At 39.5% G+C, this 26,002-nt stretch overlaps 1 protein-coding gene across 3 annotated transcripts in view; it reads left to right on the forward strand.

Moving 5' to 3' along the window:
• hmcn1 (hemicentin 1) overlaps positions 1-26,002 on the forward strand; it is a 265,771-nt gene that overhangs the window by 77,883 nt on the left and 161,886 nt on the right. For all 3 annotated transcript variants that reach the window (XM_062028319.1, XM_062028320.1, XM_062028318.1), the window contains exons 2-11: positions 3,983-4,053; positions 6,281-6,439; positions 6,505-6,627; positions 7,046-7,217; positions 8,702-8,808; positions 19,950-20,070; positions 20,174-20,437; positions 20,514-20,658; positions 22,900-23,021; positions 24,967-25,236. In XM_062028319.1, coding sequence (XP_061884303.1) covers positions 6,302-6,439; positions 6,505-6,627; positions 7,046-7,217; positions 8,702-8,808; positions 19,950-20,070; positions 20,174-20,437; positions 20,514-20,658; positions 22,900-23,021; positions 24,967-25,236 — 1,462 coding nt within the window. In that variant the 5' untranslated portion in view covers positions 3,983-4,053; positions 6,281-6,301. The remainder of the gene's footprint in view (positions 1-3,982; positions 4,054-6,280; positions 6,440-6,504; positions 6,628-7,045; positions 7,218-8,701; positions 8,809-19,949; positions 20,071-20,173; positions 20,438-20,513; positions 20,659-22,899; positions 23,022-24,966; positions 25,237-26,002) is intronic.

A 26,002-nucleotide genomic window follows, 5' to 3' on the forward strand; every position in this document is an offset into this window, starting at 1 on the left:
ATTGTTCATGTTTTTCAGTCAGTACAAATCGGTGTCTTATCGCGTTGTGTTGTGCATTACAAACTGAAACGCGTTCCATGTTGTTGTAAATGCTAGCTTATCGCTTGCCATAGTTAGCTTTTACGGCTAATACCAAAGTTTTGCCAGGGATGGCAAAACTTGAGAGTTCCAGGTTCGATCCCTGCTCCCATCATCCTAGTCACTGCTGTTGTGTCCTTGGGCAAGACACTCTACCCACCTGCTGCCACTGCCCCCCACACTGGTTTAAAATGTAACTTAGATAATAGGTTTCACTATGTAAAGCGCTTTGAGTCACTAGAGAAAAGCGCTATATAAATATAATTCGCATCACTTCATAATGGGTTAAGGTCTGGGATTTCTATAAAAAAAGTCATGAATAAATTCCAAAAGCGTTTTCAGCTAACTTATTTACTTATTTAAATAACTTTTGCCTGTGTAAATAGTCTAGGTGCTGTTTCAGGTTTAGGCCTTTAATAGTGGCTCAGCATGTTGTTCTTACTCTCTGAACAAGAAAACTGAGTCTACAGATGTGTTTTCTGCAGCCCTCATCACGCTCATTCCACAGCACAGCTGCAGTGGCTGAAGTCACCCAGTTTGACTCAAGAAGGGGCTTAGCAGCTCATTAACAGATAAAACAAAGTAAGCTGAGAATCACTAGTGACTACCAACACTGGCAGGGCTACAAACCGAATGCCATGTTTGTGCAGTAAAATAAGACAAGATGGCTTTCCTTGGGTCAACGCTTGGCCAGAATTACGGAACACACCGTGGATTCATTGCATGATGTGAACTAAACGTGTGTGTGTGTGTGTGTGCGTGTGTGCGTGTGTGTGTGTGTGTGTGCTTATTGCCCTTGACTGACTGTATAAGTATATTCTACTGAGTAGAACTAACAAATATGCGAACATACACCAGAAATATGCCTCAAATAATACATTTATAATTTTTTTAGACAGTGTAGTCAAATCAGTAACAGGGGAAAAAAAATATATCCTTTGGTGCAACACCAAGGAACAATTACTACGTTTACATGCACTAAAAATAAAGATAGATATTGCATGAATCTGGTTGAAACCAGCTTTTTATAACACATGAAAACGTTGTCATTAGATTGTGTTGGACTTTTTAAGGATTCAGAAGAAGACAAGTCGTGATTGGTAACCTCATCCCTCTTGCATACACTCCCATGGATCGATCATCAACAAAGGCTTTCTACGCATGGGCTGGTTTCCATGAAAACTGGAGACACCGCAATATTTTGTAAACCCGGCTACAGTATTTAGGTGCGTGTAGTCTGGTGGTGAAATGGTGCACACATGGGGTAAGGGTCAGATCCGGGGTTTTGTATCCAAACAGTATTAACCATTACTGCATGTTCAGCTAATTATCAGCCACTGAGAAATGATGTTTGTCCATCTGACTAACATAAAAAATTATATTTAAAGAATATTGACTAGGACAGTTAAAGAGCATTTCTTGAAGTCTTTTGCATATAATTTTGGTGAGAGGTGCCCTATAATAAAGTATAAAAATGATTGTCCCTTGTAGGGCCGTCTTTGACTTAGGATTTTCATAGTCAGTTTAGTCCACTACGAGCAAAACATGTTCTGTTTTTTATAAGAGCACAGCTAATCGGGATCCGAACAAATGAACAGACTTTTTTCTTCCTCAAAGACGAAGGCCAAAACACTCAGATAAACAAATGAACACATTAGCAATTGGATGGTTTAATGAGGTCCTCGGATCGGCGCATCTTTGGCTCCAGCAGTGTTCGCGAAGACGATCAAACTCAACTATCTAGAGAACGTAAAAGTCGTAACAAGGTTTTCGTAGGTGATCTTTTACATTTTGCTGGAGGGAAGCAGTGAAGGAGGCCTCCTCTCTAAACCAACTTTTCAAAGCTATGTGCCAGTGGGCGTCGCATCCCGGTGCGCACCATGTCCAATTTCCAGGAAGTCCTACCGTGGCCAACGACGGGTTTTGGCCTGCACAAGGTGCAATATTGCACGGCGTGCTCTGTTTCCTACGGGGAGCTCCAATCTGACAGTGGCGCTTCCAGACAGGCCACATCTCCGCCGTCTCAGAACACCCTCTCAACGCATCCACTACACATGCGGTCACATGTACTCGACTTGTTCAATGTCAGACGATTCGATTGCACGGTTGATAGTCGAATCATCCAGGCTCCACTGAATTGAATCATCAAATAGTTGACTATTCTAAGACACCCCTTGTCCTTTGTGCATTTTTCTTTACGGCTTAATGTACTTTTATTTATTTTATGTGTTATCAAAAATGTAGTTACTTGCCCAGTCAAGTCCTTCTTCAGTTCAGTTGATTAATTAACAACGCAAAGTGGCTTTTATGAAAATGACATAGAATAATTTTGGGGCGGCATGGCTAAGATGGTAGTGCGGCCGTTCAAAACGTTGAGGATACCTGGTATGAATCTAGCTTACGGCATCCTATTCAGTGCTGTTGTGTCCGTTGACAAGACACTTCACCCACCTTGCTCCCGGTGCCACCCACACAGGTGAATGCATGTGAATGAACATCCAGTGCAAGGCGCAAGTTGGCAGCCATGTTTTAATAAATCTAACCCATGGGCAGCTGTGGCTACAAATGTAGCTCACCACCATCACGGTGTGAATGTGGAATGAATAAATTAAAGTTAAAGTACCGCTGATAGTCACACACACACACTAGGTATGGTGAAATTACTCTCTGCGTTTGACCCATCCCCTTGTTCCACCTTTTGGGAGGTGAGGGGAGCAGTGAGCAGCAGCGGTGGCCGCGTTTGGGAATCATTTTGGTGATTTAACCTCCAATTACAACCCTTGATGCTGAGTGCCTAGCAGGGAGGCAATGGGTCCCATTTTTGTAGTCTTTGGTATGACTCGGCCAGGGTTTGAACTCACGGCCTACCGATCTCAGGGCGGACCCACAAGCCACTGAGCAGCAAATGATGGGATTTCAGTTCTCTCTGTAAAGCGCTTTGAGTTTTTAGATAAGTGTTACATAAATCTAATTAATTATCATTATCATTATAACCACATTTCCTGTACATTTCCTGTTATGTAAATATCTATATTCCACTGAACATGTCATATACTCATCTGAGTTGTCTTAAAACAGGGGTTCATAACCTTTTTGACCTCAGGGCCCAGCTTTTCCACCGAGGGTCTTAGGGGCCCACTCAAATAACACTGATTTAGTAAACGTACTTTTCATTTTAATCTTGATTGATTTTTTTTCTATAATTAAATTTAACATACTTACAGTTTAGTTTGTCTAATGATATGAAAGCCTGTGTTAATCACAAGGAGGAATATTTATTTACCACATAAAACCTTAGGCTTAGGTCAGACTGATGAGAAAAATAAGTGCTAATCAAATATACTGCATAAGAAGGCACTAATAAATAATAGACAAACAATAAATGTACATATAATTATTCTGTGCTTTTTGATTGATTGATTGAAACTTTTATTAGTAGATTGCACAGTACAGTACATATTCCGTACAATTGACCACTAAATGGTAACACCCCAATAAGTTTTTCAACTTGTCTAAGTCGGGGTCCACGTAAATCAATTCATGGTAAATAGTGAATAAAACAACTAAACTAAATAAATAATGAATATGTTTCTTAACTAAACTTCATCACATAATTTTTGCGCTTAAGAAATTTCTCTATGACTTTAGTTCCAGACTTCTTTAATTTTTTTTAATATTCTCATTACTGCCACAAGTGGTGTAAAAGTGTATTACAACTGAGTACCTCTGCGGCCCACCTGAGAAACACATATTTTTTGGCAGCCCTCTAGGAGGCGCTCATGGCCTAACTGTGGGCCCTGGCCCTATGGTTAATAAACACTGTCTTAAAGCATTTGCCTAAACTAAGGTCAAGAGAATGTAATGTTTATCTTTTTTCTGATAAGGAATGTGTGTTTGTTTACAGAAATCGGCCCAGTAACGATCACAACAGACCCCAAGAAATTCCAGTATGAGCTGAGGGAGCTGTATGTTCAGGTGGGTTCAACAGGCATCAGGTTCATAAAGGTTTGGACTGGCGGCAAGCTGAAATACCTCATGCTGAAATGTTTACTAGATATGGAGGATGAAGCCTAGTCAGACAGTCTGCCACTGACGATGAAACATGTCTCAGAAATGTAGTTTTTTATTGCCTGTACAAAAGCCTTTTTCTTTTTGGAGTGGCTTCGCGTCCTTACAACAGCCAGATGATTTACAGCTCAACACTATCATATTGCGAATTAAATAATAATAATTATTTTTGCAAATACATGCAAAAGGAAAAACCCAGATTAGATTGACCAAGTAACCAATTGCACACTCCTCTCGACTAATGGTGACAAAGACAGAGGCAATAATCCCTCAGAGAACCTCGACCATTGTCTCTGTATCCTTGGCATGAGTTTGTGTATTCTGGTGCGTAAGTTTGTCGTGTGGAGAATGGAGACACTCCATTTTCCTCTTAGTTGCAGCTTCTCAACCGTGGCTATTTGTTCTCCCTTCACGCTTCCACTTGCCAATACTGTATGTCCAACATTTCTGTCATGTAGATCATTGAAGGACCTGGCTCGTTATTTGGGTCAATCTCAGGGGCCAAAGCGGTATATAGGGATTTTACTTTTGGCCATTCAGGCATGAGAGCGTCTGAAAGGATTCGGAGGACTACAGGTATCTCCTTCTTGGCCTAAAAAACCATGGGTCACTCCATTCCAGATGTGTTTGCATCTCGCCAGCTATTGAAAATACTCCGGCAGACAGTCACGTGTCTGCTGGAATGCCGCAGAGTACGTCTTTCTTTGACCCGAGCAAGCAGGCCAGACACAGATACGAACCAAAGAAGAGCAATCACACTGTCACACATGCTTTTCTAATCTGTGTTTCCCGTCTCTGTATCTTGCTGTTACTTTAGGACTGACCTCACGCCCAACTGGCTTTCGGGTCTACCGAAAAAGAACATTGAATTTAGCAGGATGAATCACTGACTTTGTTATTTTATGGAGAGATCGTCGAAGGTTTTCAGACCTAATTTCACCTCGCTGGCACAAATGGATGAGGACATGCTGATTATGGAGGTTCAAAATTGAATAATCATATTCAGCTATATGGAGATATGGGGTCCTGTGTCAAAAAACAACTGATAGGAGGGCCGGTTTAGCCGGAGTTGAATAAGATGTGTTTGTGTGTGTGTGTGTGTGTGTGTGTGTGTGTGTGTGTGTGTGTGTGTGTGTGTGTGTGTGTGTGTGTGTGTGTGTGTGTGTGTGTGTGTGTGTGTGTGTGTGTGTGTGTGTGTGTACAAAATTCACTAGGGAAGATGTTACTGTTGTGTTGTTGCTTGCTAGAAAAAAAAATCCCCAAAGATGGCACTTTAAGTTGATGATTACTTCTATGTGTAGAAATCTTTATTTATAATTGAATCACTTGTTTATTTTTCAACAAGTTTTTAGTTATTTTTAGATCTTTTTTTCCAAATAGTTCAAGAAAGACTACAACAAATGAGCAATATTTTGCACTGTTATACAATTTAATAAATCAGAAACTGATGACATAGTGCTGTATTTTACTTCTTTTTCTTTTTTTTTTCAACCAAAAATGCTTTGCTCTGATTAGGGGGTACTTGAATTAAAAAAAAATTCACAGGGGGTACATCACTGAAAAAAGGTTGAGAACCACTGACTTAGATAATGGGTTTCACTATGTAAATCACTTTGAGTCACTAGAGAAAAGTGCTGTATAAATATAATTCACTTTACTTCACATTGTGTCAAAAGGGTAAAATTAGGTCTGAAAACCTTGACCAGTTGACTTCAGGGCCGTCCCCGCCTTGAACCCAGCTTATTTTATATTGAAAGTAAAACGGACAATTTATTTTGTGTTCGTGCATAACTTTTTGTCCCGCACAATCTGATTTTTCATTAATCCTTTTGCCGTGCTGCTGCAAAAATAAAAGCTCTGTCTGAATTTGCCAGAGAGCTTCGAAATGGCGGAGCCGTTACGGTGCCGTGCCGGTAGTCACAGCTACCGATTGTGGCAACTGACACTCTGACTAGAATGGAAACCAGAGTCGTTCAGAGTGGAAGTGGAACTAAAAATAAGTGCGGTAAACTGGGACTATATACCAAAACACAGGACAACAATAAACACAAGTCCAACCTGTCACGTGCTGGCATGTATTTGATGTATATATGTTTACAAAAATGATTTACTAATTATAGCTTTCTGATGTCAGGGAGGTGGGGACTGTCCGGAGATGAGCATTGGTGCCATCAAAATTGCCTTGGAGATTTCGCTGCCTGGATCCTTCATTTACGTCTTTACAGATGCCCGGTCCAAAGATTACAAGCTCACCTATGAAGTCCTTCAGCTCATTCAACAGAAACAATCCCAGGTTTAACAGTTATTTTTTGTAATCGACATTCGGTGATCATTCATTTTTGTAATGTGTGTGCCTAGATTGTGTTTGTATTGACGGGAGACTGCGATGACAGGACTCACATTGGCTACAAGGTGTACGAAGAAATTGCCTCCACCAGCTCTGGACAGGTCTTCCATCTAGATAAGAAACAGGTCAATGAGGTAAGAGCGTTGCTGAACAGGACTGCATTACAGTATTCAGGTTCTCTGAGTCATAGGAAAAGTATTTGGAATCATAAAGACATTCTTTGGCCACAGCCATAAAAGCAATCAATCATGGCAAAACTGCAAAATCAACGTACTGGGTGGTAATACTTTTGACAGTTATCGGAAAATCAAAAGACAAAAAGCTTCTCTTCCCCTTTTGACGTTTTCAAAAGAAGGCAAGAGAAGCAAATACGTTAAATTAGAATGGATTTTATTGTATTGATCCTGGAAGCTAAGGGTTTATAACCTTATACTGCACATATTTTTGTTTCAGTCAATCACGAGACATCAAATTCATTAGGTTGTTACACCATCTTAGACCTTTGTAAGGATGTATTGTCTATAAGAAATGCCTGCATTTTGTATGCCGTAGGTTTTGAAATGGGTAGAGGAAGCTGTGCAGTCTTCAAAAGTCCACCTGTTGTCAACGGATCACTTTACTGGGGTCAGCAACACCTGGCGGATACCCTTTGACCCCAGTCTCAAGGAAGTCACAGTTGCCCTCAGTGGCCTAGCACCTGACATCCAGATTACAAACCCCCAAGGTAGGATAACTAGTATCATAAACAGTAGTAAAAAATTACATTTTTTAAAACTGTCCTTTAGGGACACAGTCACTTTGAAGTTGTGAATTAAAACAAGGTTTTAGCATTGTACTGTGTAGTCATTGTTGTGATTTATTGTTTGTTTACGGCCATGTCTACACAAACACAGATATATTCATAAATGCACATTAGTGTCGAAAGAACTTAATCCACACAAGTGTAGTAAAAAATCACCTGCCTACATAATAGTTTATTTATTGACTGTTCATTTGGACAATCGGGGGCCTTAAAAAGCAGTCACAACTGACTTTGTCACACATTATATTGTCTATGGACATCAATACAGTAGACTATTACATCAATACAATACAGTAGACTATTACATCAATTTAAAAGCTTAATTGGTTCAATGGCTGAGCTTGTAACTTAAAATACTAAGATGTAACATGCCTTTTAAAAGAAAAACAAACTTTTACATAATAAATATTGTTTAAAAACAGTAGAATATAATGTAATAAAAATTATTAATTTTCCGAAGTAATATAATAATATGTAGAGTATTTATTTTGAAAAAAAATGTTCTACAGTATGTTTCTTCTCTGTCAAATACACCATTAGCATCTTATTTATGTTCATGGATAAATGTCTGCTGGTTAGATGTTAATGTATCATCCTCGGCTGGCACAAAAGCTGGCTTGTTTCAATATGGTGAAGACTAGCCTCGCCAAGTCAGCTACACACTTGGCCATGTTTTTGAGTATCTTTTTATTTAATTTATTAAATATCATATGCTTCTTCTTTTTAGGACTGCCCTTCACACCCACTTTCTCATTTCTAATGGTTGGGAAACAAAATTATGTCAATCTCTATCTATAAGTCAATTCTAGCGAGTAAAACCGGATGTTTTGGAGCGGATCTTATGGAGATCATTGTAAAAATCGGTACGCCAACTAGTGGAGGGGAGGCTCGCAACTCAAATTCATGCTCGCAACTAAAAGCATTACAATAAACCGAGAGACAGCTTGTATCTCAAAATAATTGTAAGTTGCGGTACTTGTAAGTCCACATACCACTGTATCGTGATATTAGATGCTTACTGTATCCCACACAGCAAAGGAAACATCATTTATATGTTTTTAATCACTCATGCATGTTATGAGGGGGGAAAAAAATCTCAACTCTGGCCAAAGTTTTACCAAAAGCTCAAGTTTTAAGAACATAAACCGACAATTGCGTGCAGAAGAGAGGCCAAAACACAAAAACAGAAATATGCAATTTTAGAATATCTGTATTCGTGTGGACAGGTCCTTAGAGTTTAAGAAAGAATGCCAGAATGAGTCAGTAAGATAAGGTTACTGAGATATTAAAATGCACTGTGTATGCAATACTGAATCATGCATTAGTAGGTGTTGAACATGAATTTATGTTTGTTGTAATACCCAGAAGAGGTGAACAATCACGTCATGTTCATGTTTTCCCTTCAGGGAAGATCATGGGGAAGAGTGATGGTCTGACAGAGCTCTTGCACATTCCCAACTCTGCCAAAGTCGTCAACATCAAGGACCCGCAGCCCGGGATGTGGGCTATCAAGGTTTAAACTATCTATTCGTTTAGCTGGAACTATGTATGAAATTACAGACAATCCCCAGAGCTGACTTGCACAAATAGTTCAGCAGCGTAAGCCTTAACATTAGGTCACAAATCACACCCGGAGGGGCAATTGTGCCTTTTAAGGACGTTCTTTTGGTGAATGATAACGGTAATACATACAGTAAGTGAGTTCAAAAATAGTGATATGCAATCAGTTTAACATGCATGGTCACTGGATACCAAGCACTTCAGGTAGCTGAAAAACACACATACACTTGTTGTATGGTCACTCATCTTACGGAATGAATGGCAGCTTCTTACAAGTAATGCCAAACGGGACACATTGCTCTGCCCTCAGTGTCCACACCAGATGTTGGGAAATGACAAGCATTTTTACCTGAGTGATTTGTTGACAGGGGTCATGTATTCTCTGCCCATCCCTGCTGGGATATACAGTACAGTATGGACTCATAATTTCATTATGTGTCAGTTTCCACTTGATTTACTGGAGAAAATATGACATGTCATTATTTCACTTTCATCTCAAAGAACTCAAGTGGTCCAGTGAACTAGTTTCATAACATGTTAGTATTTCATAGGGTTTGTCTGGAGCTGACAAAACTGGTACACATGTTGAATTTATTAAAAGAGGGATATGCTAAGCAGTTCGCTCGAAATATCATTGCTTTATATCGACAACACATTTTTGGAAACATTTTCAACTTGTTCTAAAAAATGTATACATTTCATCTTAAAAGAGATGGATTATGGGAATGTTCTAAGTTCCTCTTTTAATGGCAGGCTTGTATTGTACTGTATCTTGACGAACATGTATTTTTAGTTTTAATCATATACAGTCATCTTTAAATGGATTTAGCTTTAGTCTACAGTAGTTTCAGTTGACAAAGCTGTACAACCTTTTAGTCAACTGAAATCAAAGTACATTTAATGGGCTGAAATATAAAAGATAAGGGATGTTTAAACATTGCTTGAAACCACATTTTTTTAGGTTACCTGCAAAGCATCTCAATAACAAAGTTCAAAACAAAAAGTAGACCTGCTCATAGGTCTTACTATACTATATATATATATATATATATATATATATATATATATATATATATATATATATATATATATATATATATATATATATATATATATATATATATATTCCATCCATCTTCTTCCGCTTATCCGAGGTCGGGTCGCGGGGGCAGCAGCCTAAGCAGGGAAGTCCAGACTTCCCTCTCCCCAGCCACTTCGTCCAGCTCTTCCCGGGGGATCCCGAGGCGTTCCCAGGCCAGCCGGGAGACATAGTCTTCCCAACGTGTCCTGGGTCTTCCCCTTGGCCTCCTACCGGTCGGACGTGCCCTAAACACCTCCCTAGGGAGGCGTTCGGGTGGCATCCTGACCAGATGCCCGAACCAAATAAGGATGTTCCAATTAGGGTTTTATGCTGCCATTTCTGTCACGACACCAATACCGATACCAATCACATGTTTTACCTTTAAAATCCTCAATGTATTTATGGGAGTGTTTCTGACAGCTAAACAATGTAAGCACAATATTTAAGCCAGTTCCTTATTCTCTTTTAGCACATCTAATTATTTGAACAAACCAAAGTCAATAGTATGCAATAACTAAACAAAAGCAAAAACTACTGTCTACTATCTACAACTAAATCATTTGGTTTTTGCCTTCAAAGTCGTCCTGTGTCTAGGGAATTATTCCTTAAATGTGTAAACATTAACAAAAAGAGAAAAAAAACTATTTTCAGATGAGGAAAATATCGATCTTATTACTCCTGTATCGATAATTTACTGATAAAACCATTGGTATTGACACCACCAATTTATGGACTGATCTGCCCTCCTGTTATGTGTTTGTGTACCTCTGACAAGGACAATGCTGACACAACAATAGTTGTTATGTTATCCTCTTTCTAGGCTCTTATCAATCGACTTGTTGATTTTGCTGGTTACTTTCTGCTGCAATGCGGTCCCATTCTTAAAGTTTACTAATCACGTGTTTCTTGGTTTAGCGTACCTATTAGCATGCCTGCCCCTTATCTTGTCCTCGTTGTGTAACATGTTTAGCCTCGTCCTCCAGTGATATATGATACTTGATGAAGATACGTAGGATACTAAGAAATGTAGTTTACTTGCTGCAATATGGGTGATTATTAGAACTTAAGGGAGCGGCTCCACACTGTGTATGAAGATACACATAGTTGCTAGCTTGTCAGCCGGGGGACTATAAATTATTACAGCGTCAGCCAGAGAGGATCAGCGTCTGTGATCGGTATTAAAAGGCATTAATCAGCATTGGCGGTCACATACTTTTTCATTAAAAATTATATTGATCAGGGGCTTATTGATCGGCACATCCCTGTTATATCAACTACTGTATGACCGTAGATATCAGAATGACTCGCCGGCCAGTTAGTTTTTAGGAGTGATAACGGCTCACACTGTTTACACATCGCATTGTTCTCCATAGGGTGAAAAGTGTCCATATGTCTACTCTTTCTCCCAGGCATAGACATATTGCAATGTGTAACTTCTTACGGTGGACGGTATTGTTTTGGCGGCGGAAACTCCAACTTCCCTACCTCACAAAGACTGTAGATTTGATTGGATCTCCTTCGTATTTCCACCCTGCACCCCTTTCTCACACGCTGGATACACTTCGAACTTGTCCCACCCGTGTACAAAATCATATATAAAAATAATAGAAATAATAACTTTGTTTCTGTCAACATTTAAGTCTGTTGAAGAATCCTTCTGGTAATTTTGTCATTGTTTATCCCATCGTGCATTTGTTTTGATCGGTTATCGTCTTATTTTTAGTCAAGACGACAACGATGGCAGAAATGATTGGTCTGTTTTTGATTCATTGATTGAAACTTTTATTAGTAGATTGCACAGTGAAGTACATATTCCGTACAATTGACCACTAAATGGTAACACCCGAATAAGTTTTTCAACTTGTTTAAGTCGGGGTCCACTTAAATTGATTCATGATACAGATACTGTATATACTATCAAATATATACTAACATCATAATACAGTCATCACACAAGGTAATCATCAGAGTATATACATTGAATTATTTACAATATTTACATTATTTACAATCCGGGGTGTGGGATATGGAGGGGGGAGGGGGGGGGGGTTAGGTTTGGTTGGTATCAACACTTCTGTCATCAACAATCAGCATCAACAATTGCATCATCGGAGAAATGGACATTGAAACAGTGTAGGTCTGACTTGGTAGGATATGTTCAGCAATTAGTGGACATAGAGAGAGATATCAGAAAGCATAAGAAAAACATTTGATTATTAACAATCTGGGGAGGGTGTTAGTTTAGGGTTGAAGTTGCCTGGAGGTGTACTTTTATTGCGGTTTTGAAGGAGGATAGAGATGCCCTTTCTTTTACACCTGTTGGGAGCGCATTCCACATTGATGTGGCATAGAAAGAGAATGAGTTAAGACCTTTGTTAGATCGGTTTAACATGGTTAGTGGAGCTCCCCCTGGTGTTGTGGTTATGGCAGTCATTTACGTTAAGGAAGTAGTTTGACATGTACTTCGTGATCAGGGAGGTGTAGCGGATTTTATAGACCAGGCTCAGTGCAAGTTGTTTTACTCTGTCCTCCACCCTGAGCCAGCCCACTTTGGAGAAGTGGATAGGAGTGAGGTGTGATTTGGGGTAGAGGTCTAAAAGTAATCTGACTAGCTTGTTCTGGGATGTTTGGAGCTTAGATTTGAGGGTTTTGGAGGTGCTAGGGCACCAGGAGGAGCATGCGTAATCGAAAAAGGGTTGAACGAGAGTTCCCGCCAGAATCCTAATGTGTGTGTGAATGAATGAATGTGGAAATACTGTCAAAGCGCTTTGAGTACCTTGAAGGTAGAAAATCGCTATACAAGTATAACCCATTTATCATTTATCATTTATATCCTCATGGTGGTCAATGACATTAACACTGCACACAATCCATCAATTTGTTCAACCAACCCAAAACAAACCATTTTCCGATTCTCTAGAAATAATAGAGTGGTGCATGGCTCTTAATAAGTGCAATCCTTTTTTTTAAATTCCATGCACAGTACAACGTAACACCTAGGGTGTTTCTCGCCTGCCCATTGTCATTTCTCCCTTCGACCATACTTCCAAACAAGATAGCTCACAATGTTTGTGTACACTAAGCTGTACGGTTCATCTCCTGCTGGGATCTTTTACCAAACACCACTACCACGGAATTCTTCACACAGAGAGGCATACATGCAGCTACAGTATCTGTGCTGTATTTATTAAATTCCTTTAGTATTATCTCTGGAAGACCTTTTTAACTTGTGATAGATCATTCACTTACGATTTTTGCTGCATGTTTAATTTAAGCGTAATCAGATGTGACAGCCTCCATCTACCCAAAGGCTTCGACCTCCTTTTTTCACTTACTGTATCTTTTCAGTGTTCTTATTTAAATCCGTCCAATGCATTGAACTCCTTTAATTGTCCGCCTCAGTCAAGCATGTGCAACTGGTCCTTTTTCCTCCATAGTCTAAATACATCCTGCTTTTTCTTATTCGTAGTGTTAGCTATGAAGGATTTTTTGAAACAAAGTCACCTCAACACTTCTTATAAAGCCTCCTTTCCCAGGACATCCAAAGAAGTGTGGATAAGTACCTCAGGGAGATTTCACTGTTCTGCCATGTTGGGTTTCAGTAACGCTAATGGCCTGTGACACTGCAGTCCAATACCTTGAGCACAGATTGCGTTTTGATAAGGAATTTGATCCCTTTTAATCTGCCTTTAATCAAATATTTCACAGTGAAGTGGAAGAAGAATAAGATGTTTTACCTCAATGTTGTCTCATGCTTACCCAGCTTTCCTACACAGGCAGAATGCCTGTCTTTGTCTACTACATTTTATACTGTAACTTTCTCTGGCAGAATATTAGGTTTACAGTTACTGAATAAGCTTTTACACGTGGGTTCAGCGTAAAAGTGGTCTGTCAGTCTGTCCAGAGAGTTGGGACTAGCTGAGTTAAGTTTGAGTTTATTTCGAACATACATGCATACAACATGATACATCACTATTTCCAGTTACTCTTTTCAACATGTTCGAAAAGGAGTAGGAAGAAGCAGAGCTTATTTGATCCTACCCCTTTTCCTTTACATAGCAATTGCTAGCACTTTTGTTCACTTACGGTTCTCAATTTATTCACAATATACTTCATAATTAATAACAAAAATAAGTAAATAATAATTAGTGAAGAAAGTTGTATTTCATATGGTGAGATAAATAGGATTATCAATAAATTCAAAATGTTTAACATGGTTCTTCTTTTTTGTATTTTGTAAACACTTTAGTTAGAAGAGTTTCTTGAATTAGATCATATAAATTCATTGTTTGACTTCTTTGCGTAATCCATTCCATAATTTAATTCCACATACTGATATACTAAAAGCCTTAAGTGTTGTATGTGCATACAAATGTTTTTAAGTGCATTTTTCTCTAAGATTATATTTATTGTCTTTTGTTGAGAAGAATTGTTGTACATTCTTGGGTAGGAGGTTAAAGTTAAAGTTAAAGTCCCAACGATAGTCACACACACACTAGGTGTGGTGAAATTATCCTCTGCATTTGACCCATCCCCATGTTCACCCCCTGGGAGGTGAGGGGAGCAGTGAGTAGCAGCAGTGGCCGTGCTCGGGAATCATTTTGGTGATTTAACCCCCAATTCCAACCCTTGATGCTGAGTGCCAAGCAGGGAGGAAATGGGTCTCATTTTTATGGTCTTTGGTATGACTCGGCCGGGGTTTGAACTCACAACCTTCCAGGTCAGGTTATAGATTGCTTTGTGCATAATTTTAGCTATTTACAAATTCACTGTCTTGGAATTTTAGTATTTTCAATTCAATGAATAAAAGGTTTGAATGTTCTCTATATCCAATATTATGTATTATTCTAACTGATCTTTTTTGTATATAGGGATGTATATCGTTCGGATTTTATCGATACCGATACCAATATCTATATTCTTTATCCATACCAGTATTCATCTGTATTCTTATCAGTACTATATGTAATTGGTGTAAATAAATTAAAAGGTTGACTCCGATTGGCTGTTCCGCCTTGTCTTTTTTTATGCTTTGCAGCGGCACCTAAATTAATGTAAGCGTGCAAGTGTCACAATTACGACAGTCAGCTGGATTAAAAAAGGACCAATAGCCGTATCATTAGTCCCGAATTTTAACAGTCCTCTTCGACCAACCCAATTAGAAACCAACACCAAAAAATACCGGTACTCGGGATTAGAGATGTCCGATAATATTGGACTGCCGATATTATCGGCCCATAAATGCTTTAAAATGTAACATCGGAAATAATCGGTATCGGTTTCAAAATTATCGGTATCAGTTTCAAAAAGTAAAATTTAGAACTTTTTAAAACGCCGCTGTGTACACGGACGTAGGGAGAAGTACAGAGCGCCAATAAACCTTAAAGGCACTGCCTTTGCGTGCCGGCCCAATCACATAATATCTACGGCTTTTCACACACACAAGTGAATGCAAGGCATACTTGGTCAACAGCCATACAGGTCACACTGAGGGTGGCCGTATAAACAACTTTAACACTGTTACAAATATGCGCCACACTGTGAACCCACACTAAACAAGAATGACAAACACATTTCGGGAGAACACCTGCACCGTAACACAACATAAACACAACAGAACAAATACCCAGAACCCCTTGCAGCACTAACTCTTCCAGGACGCTACAATATACACCCCCCGCTACCCTCTACCCTCCCCTCCACCTCAACCCCGCCGCCCCCCAACACCGCCCACCTCAACCTCCTCATGCTCTCTCAGGGAGAGCATGTCCCAAATTCCAAGCTGCTGTTTTGAGGCATGTTAAAAAAAATAATGCACTTTGTGACTTCAATAATAAATATGGCAGTGCCATGTTGGCATTTTTTTCCATAACTTGAGTTGATTTATTTTGGAAAACCTTGTTACATTGTTTAATGCATCCAGCGGGGCATCACAACAAAATTAGGCATAATAATGTGTTAATTCCACAACTGTATACATCGGTATCGGTTGATATCGGAATCGGTAATTAAGAGTAGGACAATATCGGGATATCGGCAAAAAAGCCATTATCGGACATCTTTTCTCGGGATACAGCCCGAGTTGTGACTTTGGGAAATTACGTTTGATGTCTTTGGTAGGGGTGTGACCTTTTTATTAGTCATCGCAAACTTAATCTGTTGGGTAATTCAGTCATTATGAAGATCTGAAAAGCCCGTGTAAACAGGCAGTGTCATTGTTTTGTTCTTGTGTTATTTCATTGTTTTTCCTCCCACATGTTATCTTCCCCTTCATAATTATTGACAAAGCTATTTGCTTTGTGGACTAACGTCCTTTTGAAATGGAGTTTAGGCGAGGTTCATGCATCCTCTTTCATGTAAGGCAAATGCGACTGACAGTTAAAGTGCACCCGCTGCCAAGGCCGTGACAACTCCGAGGTGTTTTACCTAAGATGTGGAGTTTCCACCTTTCCCTAACCTATACTTTCATTGCAATTACTCAGTCTGTGTATGTCGGCCAGGCTTCAAAGCAGAAGAACACATGAGCCATTAGCTGCCTTTGATAACAGTGTTCGTGTTTGTCTAATTAGAGTATGAATGTCAGACTAATTGGGTTAATTTCAGATTATGGATGTTTTATTAGATAGTGTGTAATGCACTTCCAATGGCAGACAGCGAGACTTAATCATATTGGCTTGTCTATACTTGTAGACACACAAAAGGCTGTTATACAACACAGGCTCTGCCTGTGATTAAAGACATAAAAACAATTGACTGTTCAAAGAAGGCTTAACAGAAAAGGTTTAGAGTGAAATACAGACATCCATCTGTCCATGTCTACCGGTTGTCCCTTACGGGGTCGCGGGGGTGCTGGAGCCTATCCCAGCTGCATACGGGCACAAGGCGGGGTACACCCTGGACAAGTCGCAGGGCCAACACAGACAGACAGACAGACAACATTCACACTCATATTCATTCACTAGGGCTGATTTAGTGTTGCAGACTTGCATTTCGAAACTGATTTTGATATACATGTACCAGTAAGAGCAGCACCCAACTCAAACACATTCAAACGAATTCCAAAGCTTCAGCATTAGATACGTGTACGTTAAGGGTTGACAACACTCAAAAAAATAAACAAGGGACACATTAAACCTGAATTTAATTAGATTCAAGTTTAGGAGTACAGTCGTCCCTCGTTATCACATTTAATCGGTACCGGACACGGCCGTAGTGAACAAAATTCACGTGAAGTAGGAATATAGTTAATATACCAACATTTTTCATAGACAGATCATAAAAAAAAAACAGTTTACGACCTTCAAAATAACATAATTAGAGCCCCTTTATATAAAGCCCCTGTATAAAGCAAACTATAACCTGCTACCCAATAATGTACAACTATTCTTTTAAACAAAAGAGGAGAAATATAACCTTAGAGAAAAATCTAATTTAAAACATTTGTATGCTCATCCAACACTTAAAACCTTTAGTATATCAGTATGTGGAATTAAATTATGGAACGGATAAACCAAAGAAATCAAACAAAGCAACAATATGATTCAGCTTAAGAGACTGTTCAAACTACAAGTGTTCACAAAGTACACAGAACAAGAATTATGATGAACATCTTGAACCCATTTTTTTTCTTTTTTTTTATTGAGACAAAGATTATGTATTTAATATTTGTTTGCTTACTCTGGTATAATATTGATTTATTATGTATTTGTTCACTGTTCTGTAACAGAGAACAAGGAACTTGGATACAATTGCTATGGTATGAAAAGGGCTCGGATTAAATAAGCTCTGCTTCTTTCTACTCCTTTTCGGACGTGCTGTAATGAAACAACTGGAATTGTGTGATGCATTACATTGTATCGTATGCATGGTCGAAATAAACTGAAACTGAACTGAACCTTTCACATGAAATAACACCCATATTGTCCCCTTTACACTCGTTTCACCCAATATAGTAACCTAGTTCTTCTGTAGATTACAGTAGTCACCGTCACCAGTAGCCTTAAGGATCCTCTAAAACACTAAAACATGGTCACAATGTGGAAATACTGTGTCACATCCTGGGTAATTCACCCAAGATAGAACTCGGCCTCCATATAATAAAACCATAGGTTTGATTGATTGATTGATTGATTGAAACTTTTATTAGTAGATTGCACAGTACAGTACATATTCTGTACAATTGACCACTAAATGTAACACCCGAATTAGTTTTTCAACTTGTTTAAGTCGGGGTCCACGTTAATCAATTCATGGTAAAGGTGTAAGTTGTTCTGTAAAAACTTGGGTCAACTTGATAGTCGCAGCTATGATTTATTGTTAACCTTCTGTGTTGTTAGCATTGCGTTTCCATTGTTGTCATTCCACATCGCTCAAGCCAAAGCTGTGTTACTGATGTGAAAGATGAAGTGCATCAAAACACTTAATCTAACCTTTGCCCACACAGCTGTTGATTAGTTTATAGCACTCTTGATAGCTTGAAGTGCTACGCCAACCACGATGCTACGTCCCGCTGTTGTCTTTTAATATTGCTTGTGTCAAAGTCTCACCAATGTGTTATTGATGATAGGATAGGATAGGTCTTTATTGTCATTGCAACAAGTACAACGTAACTATGTTTTCAGCACAAACCCGTTCAATGTGAGACAAACAAACAGTGTACAGGGTTACAGAACAGGAACGCTGATGGGTCGCCACGAGGCGCCCCGTAAAAGATGGGAAAAAGGTAAAACGCTGGGGAAGAAGATGAGTAAAAAAAATACAATCTAGACTGGGCTCCTAAGGGGGCCTAGTCTGGAGTGGGAAAAAACCTCCATGCCATGCACACATAAACATGTTACATTTAATCACGACAACTCGCAACAGAAGGTGATTTAACCCCCAATTCCCACCCTTGATGCTGAGTGCCAAGCAGGGAGGTAATGGGTCCCATTTTTATAGTCTTTGGTATGACTCGGCCGGGGTTTGAACTCACGACCTACCTCAGGGCGGACACTCTAACCACAAGGCCACTGAGAGTCAAAAACATATTGTAGGACATACTTAAAATGCTTGTAGTTTTATTTATTGAATTTAAAGGTATTGTTTTGAAGCTTTAAAACTGTGATCTAGTGGAGCCGGGATGTTCAAAGTGTGACGTAACAATTTGTTTTGTTTGTTTTTTGTTTTTCTGAGAAATAAAGTTAACAGAATTGACATGCATCTAGGGATAGACTGATAGGCAACACTAAATTGTCCCTAGTGTGTGAATGTTGTCTGTCTGTGTTGGCCCTGCGATGAGGTGACGACTTGTCCAAAGTGTACCCTGCCTTATGCACTAGTGCAACTGGGATAGGCTCCAGCACCTCCACGACCCCGAGAGGGACAAGCGGTAGAAAATGGATGGTAGGATGAATGGATGGATGGATGGATGGATGGATGGATGGATGGATGGATAAAAAAATAACGGTGTTGTCCTGTTAGGAGTCACCACAGTGAACATTTACACTGATTAGCCCTCCTGAAGTGACCCTAGCCGGGTATCGAACGCGTGCCCTGTGCCATCTAACAGAAGAGTTGGTGAATTCTGCTATTATATTCCCTCATTCAGATGACATAGCAAGAATTGGCTGGGAATGAGTTTTCCGTAAATTTTCAAACAAGGCGCCATGTTATTCATGAATTGAAATTCTTACAAACTATTTTTTAATCTCATGGTAATACGGGACAGAGTGTGTCCCTTTTTAGGCACAATACTTTTGTTTTTAAACATGGCATAATTCAGTTTTTCAAGGGACTGTTGACAAATCTACACATGCTAGCACAAAGCTAATAGTTTTGTTAATTACAGTCAAAAGTAGCTACAAAGTGGCTAAGTGGCTAGCTAAGGAAGAAGGAGCTAAAATCTAAACCTACAGATGGACAATAGCCTAGATTTGATTTAAAGTAGCTAGCAAGGAGGCTAAAATCCGTAGGTGTGAACAGTTTATAGTAAATCATGTTTGACTTTTAACCATACTTCCTCTTTATAATTGCAGACTTCTAGTGAAGGAAGACACTCAGTCCGTATCTCAGGCCTGAGCGGTATTGACTTCCGCGCTGGGTTTTCCCGAAAGCCCACCCTGGATTTCAAAAAGACTATCAGTCGCCCAGTTAAAGGTTGGTAAAGTCACTAGAGGATAAGCACGTCTTTGTTTGTCTGTCATCTACTCTTTTCAACATTGGATTATTGCACCAAAATTTTAATATTATTCCTTTGCAGATGTTCCCGCCCACATCTTGCTGAACACCACTGGGCTTTCTCCTCCTGCGCGTCCTGACAGGCTGGAGCTCTTGGCAATCACAGGCAGAGTTATTAAAACGCTGCCAATCCGCTACTACCCTGAACGCCAACCATACGGCCTCTGGAATATCACTGATTTTATTCCACCGAATGACGCTTTCTTCCTGCGGGTGACAGGATATGACCAGAATGGCTTTGTTTTCCAGAGGGTCTCCAGTGTGTCCTTCTCAAGTATTATACCAGGTCAGTGATGCAGACTGTATGCATACATTGGCATGCACAATTCATGTTACCTTAACTTACTTGTATTTCCTGTCAGATGCCCCCAAGGTGCTGATGCCAGCCACAACTCATGGTTATTATCTCCAGAAAGGGGCTGTTCAATGTCAAGTGGATAGCCTGATTCCATTCACGTTGCGCTTCAGCCGAGATGGAAGACGACTCGGAGTGGATCAGCTATTCGGGTTAGCAATGTGGTGTAAAGAGCCCCTTACAAGATATTGTTTGTAATAGGGTTGTACGGTATACCGGTATTAGTATAGTACCGCAATACTAATGAATCATATTCGGTACTATACCACCTCTGAAAAGTACCGGTCCATCACCCCGTCGTCGTCGTCACGTCGTGTTATTGCTAGTTTACGAGCAGACGAGCATGTTTGGCAGCGCACAATCACAGAGTACTTACAAGCAGACACAGTGTGTAGACAGAAAAGGGAGAACGGACGCATTTTGGCTTAAAAACTAATGATAAAGGTAAAGTTATAACACCGAAACGCCCACCGGAAGAGGTGCTTTAAGACATGGCTAGCTAGCGGCTAAAGTACAGCTGCTGTCGACAGTGTTTTAGCTACTTCTAAATCACTAATCCTCGCCTCCATGGCGACAAATAAAGTAAGTTTCTCACAAGTATCATCCCTGCAGGACGAGGAATAGCTAAACATGCTTCAATACACACCGTAGCTCATCAGTCAAAATGTAAACAAATGCCATGGGTGGATCTACACCTGACATCCACTGTAATGATACCAAGTACAAGAGCGTATCCAGTCGATACTGCTATGATTACGTCGATACTTTTTGGCATCACAACAACTTCTTTCGTTTTTTTTAAATGTATATTATGTTTATAAACTCAGGAAATATGTCCCTGGACACATGAGGACTTTGAATATGGCCATTGTATGATCCTGTAACGACTTGGTATCAGATTGATACCCAAATTTGTGGTATCATCCAAAACTAATGTAAAGTATCAAACAACAGAAGAATAAGTGATTATTACATTTGAACAGAAGTGTAGATAGAACATGTTAAAAGAGAAAGTAAGCAGATATTAACAGTAAATGAACAAGTAGATTAATAATACATTTTCTACCACTTGTCCTTAATAATTTTGACAAAATAATAGAATGGAAAATGACACAATATGTTATTGCATACGTCAGCAGACTAATTAGGAGCGTTTGTTTGTTTACTTACTACTAAAAGACAAGTTGTCTTGTATGTTCACTATTTTATTTAAGGACAAACTTGCAATAAGAAGCATATTTTTAATGTATCCTAAAATTGTTTGTTAAAATAAAGCCAATAATGCAATTTTTTGCGGTCCCCTTTACTTAGAAAAGTATCGAAAAGTACTGGAAAGTATTGAAATAATTTTAGTACCGGTACCAAAATATTGGTTTCGGGACAACACTAATTTGTAATGGTATTTTGGCCGTTTGACAGGTCTTGCCATATTTTTCTGGTAAAATGGGTTTGGTCTTAGCATATGGTCAAGTATGAATTGTTTTGGCTGTTTCAAACTCACACACCCAAACAGAGTCACGCAATTTAACCCATTCTCACGCCACACTTGACATTTCTCACGCTTATACTTACCCATTTTTTCCTCGCGGCTTGCCATAGTTCAAGTAACTTTGATTGACTGACCGAAATAACCAAGCACAGACCAATCCATAACTTCTTTTATCTAAACTAGCCAACCATGGAAGGCACCACGCAACGTAAACCAATCAGAAACAACCTAAAGGGGGGGGGGGGGGGGGGGGGGTCTGTCCGTCTCTATTTTTCACAAACACCTCGGCACAGTGTGCAATCTAGTATCTTTCCAACTCCTTTTAGCAACTTTCTTTCTCAAAAGCGGCTAGCGACAAATGTAGCGACTTTTTGAACGTTTTGGAGACATGAAAGCGCATATCACTCTAATGTGCTCAACGTTCAAGTGGTGTTGCTTTGAGTCTTTCCTCACTGTCTAATGAACGTCTGCTCATTGACAGCATGTACTGAAAACACATTTTGTTGTACTTTTAAGTGCAATGAAAATAAAGTCCCATTCCAGTCAGAGCAGAGAGGAGGCACAACACCTACTCTGTGCAAAAAGGAGCATAGGAAATGTTTATAACTGTGTGGTTAACTATAAGGGAAGGAATACTACGTTCAAAAGATGGTTTTTGAAACAACTTGAGACTCAGCATCAGTAAGTTCACATATTTGTTCGCAAAGACAAATACCGATACATCACCATGTATCGTCTTTGAGCTTAATGTTTCTGTACATTGTCCCTTCAAATAAAGACTAACTAAACTAAACCAACTACTGGCTTGACACGCAATTACAGTATTGTTGCAGGTCCGTGTAAACATTTACGGTGTACATTAGTGAGTATATTAAAGTTTTCTACCTTTTACATTTGATTGCAGGGAGTCTGACAGAGCAGCATGGGAGATAGAAGAGGTGACTTTAAAGGATGAAGGCTATTACGAGTGTATTGCTGTCAACAGTGCTGGGACAGGACGAGCTCGCACCTTCTTGGATGTATCAGGTAACATATTTCAATAATGAATCAAAATTTTCCAACATCATAGTTGGGTATTTTCATATATATATATATTTATTTTGTGTTATATAGCTCAATGCAGACAAGTCTAACAACTGGAATGTCCTCGTGCTGCCATATTTTGTTGAAAGATGCATACCTTGCAGGGTTCCAGTCTCCATGTTTAATGTACCTTGTGTGTAAATAGTTTGAACAGGTTTTTTTTAACAGATGTATGGTGACAGAACATCAAGGATTATAAATATGGTACTGTAGTTAAAATAGTACTAAGCTATATATCTGCCTTGAGATAATGTGTTTTTAATATTTTGTTTTCCTGTGCAAATTGCATAAACATCTCACTTTTTGACATAAAGTGAGACCACTACTTCTCCTCAGACATACTGTACAGTAAAACAAGTAAACTTTAAAACCATATGGGTCGTTGTCGTCCCATTAAATAAAACAAAACACATTTCTCACTATCCAGAAACCCTCTGTGGAGCATTTATTTTTAAGTATTTATATTTTCCATCACTGACGATCAGAAATGAAACCATTCCCAGCACGTCCCTTTGTCCAAACGTTGCCGTCCATATTTCCTGCTTCATGAAATTCCCCGAAGCTCATCTTCAAGGAGGCCAAGGAAAACGGACGAAAAAAATACTATCAAACATGAGTAAAAAATCAGGCAAAGAGTTGTATTCTGTGTTCACTTTCCAAAGATGCAGGTTTACTTAATTGATGCCACACTCACCTCCGTTGAAAAGAATGTTGAAATTCAACAATCTTAGCCTCAGCACTTTACATTGATCTTAGGCCAGTAATAGTCAAAACAGGAAGTACAGTAAAGCACCTATAATCACAAACACACAACATTCATTCAGATGCCAAATAGATATCCACCTAATCCAGAAGAGCTGTGCTCAAATCTCCAGCAATCACACAACGTTAGGGCCAGAGCTTCCATTTTTCTCATTCTGCAGCCTTCTCTTCCCTTTTCCACAGTCGAACTTGGCTTGGAAAAATAATTAATAGCATTCTTTGCCTCATGGGATGGTAGTATTTATCATACAATTATGGTAACTCAAATGATATTCGGCAGACAGAGATGGGAGTTTATCCTACAATTTATATACATATACATACATATATATTTATAATACAGTTTATCATACAATTATGGTAACTCAGTTTACACAGTTTATACAGTTTATACAGTTGATCATACAATTATGGTAACTCAAATAATATTTGGCAGACAGAGATGGGAGTTTATCCTAAAGTACAGAACTTCAACTTTGCCTTGACACCACTTAAACTCCACTCTGTGGACTGAAACACCCGATTCACTCAAGGTTAAATACTAATTGAAGTCACCCATGGGCCCCGCATATTGGTGCTGAAAATTTCTGCTACACCACTGTTCAAAAATTGCTTTTTAATAATGTGTTTTGAGCAGGTCACCTCTCATCTACAGCTTGTAAAGGTTTGACATAGTTCTACATGACTGTATAGATCTACCCTCTATACCAGGCATGGGCAAACTACGGCCAGGGGCCTGAGCCCATTGGGTTTTTATTCAGGCCCGCCAAATAGAACAAAATTAGGCAAAGATCTGTTTGAGAATTGCCACAACAAAGTTGATACTAGACTTTGACGCATTGGCAAAAAAAGGGCGATCAACAACACTGCTCCCACTGAAAGAGAATGTAAGTGTTAACCCTGTAATACCATTTTTTTTTATATGTATAACCCATGTTTGGGAAGTCTACTCTTAGTTCCAACAGCTATGATATGTTTTGAAATGCATCATGTGTTCGCCCTGGCCTGTCTGTCAAATTTCAAAAGCCAATGTGGCCCTTGAGCCAAAAAGTTTGGCTGCTCTATACAGAAGTATCGGTACTAAAACCCAAACGGTTCATTAATATCATATACCCTGATTCTGCAGAGCCGCCTCCTGCCATCACAGTTCAAGGAAATGTCACAACTTCTCCGGGCACACGAGCTATCCTCACCTGCCACGTTGCCAGCACAGTCAGCTTCAACCTCACGTGGCTGAGAGAGGGGCTCGATGCCCGTCTGGACCCTCGGCTACACGTCCTGACCAACCTCTCGCTTCAGGTGTCAGCTGTCACGCCAGATCACTTAGGCTGGTACGAGTGTATCGCAGTAAATGAAGGAGGGATGACAGCAGAGCGAGTCTACCTCACTGTGCAAGGTAAGAAGTGTGGATGTTCAAATTTTTCCAGGACATTGTATTCTTAGGGCATTTATTATGTGATCAGACCTAGACAGAGCAGGCTCAGACTAGATGTGACCAATCTAAGTTTGTGAACATGAACCAATGCAGCCTGCTCGAATGAGAGGCAAAATGTCTTCTAAGACAAAGTGAACAGTCCGGTTGCGATCGATTAAAGGTCCTGAGAGTTGAAGTGCTTGAAGTTGCCAGTTGCAGAGCTCAATCAGAATTCATATCGAGAATCCAGGGTCATGGACAGACCAAAAGAAACAAATAATTGTTCAGTTCAACATTCTCTCCTATAACGTAGTTACACAACCACAAGTAATTCCAACTAACTACTGTACACTCCTTTGTCTAGAGTTTAATGCTTTATGACTTTCTTCCCTTTTTTATAGCACCTATTTTCCTTTATTATTTTTTGGAAACATTTAGGCTTTTTTTGTGTGTGTGCCTCACCTTTGTCGCTCCCTCTCTCAAACAGCTGTCAGCAAGCCCTGGGGGTTTCATAATTACCCCCCGGTCTTTGTCATCCTAGTCATTAGCCTCGCTTTGAAGAGAGTCAGGTCTGATGACCAACAACACTTTGACAGAACATAGTGGAAGTGATAGTAAGTTCACATGGAAGCTGACGAAACGTGCATTATGATGCCCCGAACCATTTTCTTTGAAGTGTGCATGCATAATAGCATGTCTCCATGAATCATGACAAGCTAGAGCTTTTACTATAGAAACAATCTTAAGT

The sequence above is a fragment of the Entelurus aequoreus genome, linkage group LG19 (assembly GCF_033978785.1).
Source record: "Entelurus aequoreus isolate RoL-2023_Sb linkage group LG19, RoL_Eaeq_v1.1, whole genome shotgun sequence".
Taxonomy (NCBI): domain Eukaryota; kingdom Metazoa; phylum Chordata; class Actinopteri; order Syngnathiformes; family Syngnathidae; genus Entelurus; species Entelurus aequoreus.